The following is a 4,157-nucleotide window of genomic DNA, read 5'->3' as shown; positions in this document are numbered from 1 at the left end:
AGAAGCATTTCAAAGTATTTGTGCACTGGCCCTTCATACAGATGATCCAATTTTTTTTTAAACAGCCTCCTAACTGTCATCACTTCCTTGCCCCCCTAAAGTGTACAGTCGCATTTCCATGTGAAATGGACATTTTGCTGTAGGGTTAGCCACACAGGGCTAAATGTGCATATTGTGCTTCATGGCTTGACACTTTCTGAAACACTGATATCTGCCTGTCTGCTTTAGCAGGACTGTTCTAGGATGCTAGGCTTCTTATAGGATGAAGCAGTGACCTTTCCACCATTCTAATGTATCTCTCTACTTTTACACTGCTTGGTTGATGAGGCAAGTATCTTTCTGTTTTGCATTCGTTTTTATCTTTCAAGTTTTTGGAGCCTTTTTTTTTGCCCTACTCTTTGCAAGGAAGTAAGAAGTATGACAGGAAGGTGTGATTTTTAATTTACACCAGAGTTCTCAACAAATAATGACTTTTCACACCATGTTATTGCTGCTTAGCCTGGGGGAGGAGTTGTATGGCTACTGTTGTCATATCAAATTAAATCCACTCACATAATTCAGAAAGACATTCCTCTTAAACTTAACCCTTTTAAGTTGCTGAAGTCTACTGGTATAAGAGCATAAGCTGAAGTGCATCTATTTTGATAGATAACTTTCATAGGCAACTTCTCTGTTGCTGAGGGATGAAAACGGAGATGTTTTATTCAAGGATGGGGAGCATCTCTTTTGTAGTGCAGTTGGACCAGATCCTGAGGTTTGTGTGAGGGAATCCTCATGTTAGCCTGGAGTTGACAGCAGGCTCAGGGTATGTGCAGGGATGGGATGTATGTTAAGAAGGCAACGCTTGTCCAATGATGCCAGACACTTGTGTTCTCATCTGAAAAAACTTGCTTGAATAATTTCCTCTGATGCTGTTTGCTGTGGAATGTGAGCATAGTCTGAGGCATTAGGCACCCCTTTATGTGGGAGAGCTAAAACATTAATAAGAAAATCACCCTCAGAAAGGTTTTTCTGCTGTCAATGGTTTGGCGGAGTAGGACAAGCTTCATCTTTGTAAGTAATCTCTTTGGGAAGTTGCTGTTGATTTTGGTACGCAATGTACCCCCCTCACGATTCCAGCCAGTCCTCCAGGGAATGGGCATATGGTACATGCTGGATTGATTCACCCAGGGGTCAGGGTCCGCACCTCGGCCCCACTGACCCCCCTGGGATCAGCCCCCAGGATCGGCTCCTCCTTCCCAGGGGGTTCACTGCATCTTCCCAGGGAGGGCTGGAGCCTGAAGGATAGGACTAGTAAATAACAGGAGTAGACCCCTCCCTCCCCTCTATTTTCCAGGAGCTTTATTGCCCCTAATTGTTGGTATCTGAGGGTTAAGTATTTGCTTGAGTACCTGCTTAGTGGTGCAGAGAGGGTTAAGGTGCTCGATTTACTATAAACATATATGTGACAGACTCTTATCTGATGGTGGGGTGGGTTTTTTTGCTTTCTGTAAAATGTCAGCCATTTCCTGATGAGCATGGTGGTGGCGAATTTCACACCTTTTTTCTTCTCTGTGTGGAAACCTGGGTGTTAATGGTACTGGAGCAGGTTGTGTTTTATAAGGAATGAGGCTGTCTCAGAGCAGAGGGAAAGCAGGGAGGGTGAAGAAAGGGATTCAAGGAAACTGCCACTTGCAACAGGCATTACTTGGATTATTTTACACTATTTTTATTCAGAGCAGGTAAATGCATTTTTTTTTCCTATGAAATGTTGGAGTTCAGTTTAGAGTTCAGCATAAAAATAATCCTCTTTCTTTATCTCACAGTGAAATTTAGCACTGCAGCACCTGAAGATGGAAAATTGGTCGGTTGATCAAGTCTGCAACTGGTTGAGACAGAGAAATTTAGGAGAACTAGTTCCTAAGTTTCGTGGTAAGCATTTTTGTTGTTTGTGTGTGGTCTGTTTAGTATTCCTTCCTATGCCTTTAATTGGCACTGCCTACCCTTTTTGGGGGCATGTATGCATATGCTAACATCAGAGTTTTATAGAAATTTATTAGGGTGAGAAATTACATAGATCTGATAAATCAAAATAAGTGTGTAGATTTATTATGAAGTCTCTGAGAAATGCTGGGGGATGAAGTTAAACCTGTATATAAATAGATACACCTCGAATCTGAGCTGGCAGTTTAAAAGGCTTGACAGGGCCCATTTTATATTGTATAAATCTTTTGACATAATGAACTGCAGTGTGTAAATGTTTTATGTCTGAGTGTATAAACACTCTACAGAAGAGCGCATAAGAAACAGGCTGTTTGTGGTGTGCTATCTTAAAAAGCTTGCTTTCCTTCATTAATGAAGTAACAGTCTGCAGTGGTGTAAGCAAGGCCTGATTTAAAGCATTAAAACAGTCAGCTCACTGCTTCTGTATGTCTTGGCTCTTTGTCAGGGGAAGTTATCTAGCTAGTAACTAGGACTCCTGGTACTGCTTGGGCAAGGACAGTAGATAAAACAGTATCTTTTTAGCAGTTGAAGATGACTGTCAGCAGTAGAAAAGCGTCCTTGCATTTGACCTGTCTTCCATCATCATGTTTTCAGGAATACAGGATGTTACAGTAACTATAACATTATTTTACAGTAATTCTTTAAACCCTTTCAATCTGCAGAAGAAGAAGTAAGTGGAGCAGCTCTTCTGGCTCTTAATGATCGTATGGTGCAGCAGCTGGTGAAGAAGATTGGGCACCAGGCAGTGCTGATGGACCTGATTAATAAATACCAGCAACAAAAAAGTGGGCTAGAATCCCCTACATACTGTGGTGAAACAGCTTCTCCAGAATTTCCAGAAGTAGTCAGTGGGTGAGTTTGTACATGGCATGGAAAATATCAGTCTGGGTATAGCTGTATTCTTTTAATAACATTTTAAAACTGGCATTTACTAGCTCTTCAGCTGTAACCTGTAACTGGTTTTTATGCTTTGAATATCTCTAATGACATGTGAAATGCAAAATAAGGTTATTATCTTGAGGTTTTAAATAGGGCATCAACACTCCTGAACAACACCATTAATTAATTTAAACTGCTCTTCATTTCTAGTTCTAGGAACTAGTTTTCATTTGGATGAAGCATTGTCAAACTCTCACTATAGCTATTTTTTTTTGTATTGTGATATTAAGCTTTTGAAGCACTTACTTTTAGATGTTTGTGAGTCGTGGAGTAGAATGAGGATTTAGCCAAAGACAGTGTTTTGTGTCACAGGTATATTTAAATTCAGTCTCTTGAAGGAAGCCCTGAATTTAATATAGGTGTAAGCATTTAATAATCCCACTATTTGGAACTGGATAGATTTTTAGGCAACAAATTCTGGGGAGATTGTCTTCAATGAGCATATTCTGCCTCTTGGCTGAGCAGGGTTTCTTGATTTGTTTGTGGTTTCTTTGCAAGGGTTGGGGGAGGGGCAGAGGTGGTGGGTTTTTTGGTTGGGTGTTTTGGTGTGGGTTAGTTGGGGCTTTGCTGTCGATTCGTTTGTTTCCCCCTCATCCCTCCCCTCCTTTCTGAGGTACTGTAAGTCTTGCAGAGTTATTTTTTCTGGATGTCTTGGCTGAGGACAAACATCTTGAGCTCTCAGAGTGGTCTCTTCTAAGCCCAAGGATTCTGACAGTAGGGAATGGCTTTCCATGGACGCAAAATGCTCTTTATCGAGGGAAAGGACTCTAGCACTAAGCCTGCATCAGTACACAGTAGTAGCCCAGTAGGAGTAGATCTGTAGGGCATTCTCTGCAGCATTTGCCTTCATCTGAAAGGAGAAGGTTGTGCACTCTGAGATGACTCCACAGTGCAAACTGAAACATGGCAAATGGTGATGGCAGAGTTATTTCCAACCAAATTGCACTGAAGAGCAGAACTAAACTGCTCATGTAGATACATCCTCTTGTCCGTGTGGAAGTATTTATGGAACCTCTTGGGTAAATTGTCTTGCATCGTTGGAGGGAAGGAGAAGACAGTGTCACTGCATATATGATTTATCATAAACGTGAAGCATGCAATCACAGCCAGTCTCGGCTCTCTGCCCCAGGGTCCTGCCTTGATTCACAGGAAGCTCCCTCTTCCTGTGAGGTAGAGCAGGTGTCTGCTGTGAAGAACACTACTGTATGTGGGCCCTGTACTTCATCCAAAGTGCA

At 41.8% G+C, this 4,157-nt stretch overlaps 1 protein-coding gene across 1 annotated transcript in view; it reads left to right on the top strand.

The window, feature by feature from the left end:
• The first annotated feature begins 1,832 nt into the window (after positions 1 to 1,832).
• Positions 1,833 to 4,157, top strand: part of SAMD3 (sterile alpha motif domain containing 3) — a 37,832-nt gene continuing 35,507 nt past the window's right edge. The window contains exons 1-2 of the mRNA XM_010158453.1: positions 1,833 to 1,911; positions 2,646 to 2,835. Coding sequence (XP_010156755.1) covers positions 1,833 to 1,911; positions 2,646 to 2,835 — 269 coding nt within the window. The remainder of the gene's footprint in view (positions 1,912 to 2,645; positions 2,836 to 4,157) is intronic.

The sequence above is a fragment of the Eurypyga helias genome, unplaced genomic scaffold (assembly GCF_000690775.1).
Source record: "Eurypyga helias isolate BGI_N326 unplaced genomic scaffold, ASM69077v1 scaffold14749, whole genome shotgun sequence".
Classification (NCBI taxonomy): Eukaryota; Metazoa; Chordata; class Aves; order Eurypygiformes; family Eurypygidae; genus Eurypyga; species Eurypyga helias.
The sequence above is the reverse complement of the archived record's forward strand: the minus strand, read 5'-3'. Positions and strand labels throughout refer to the sequence as shown.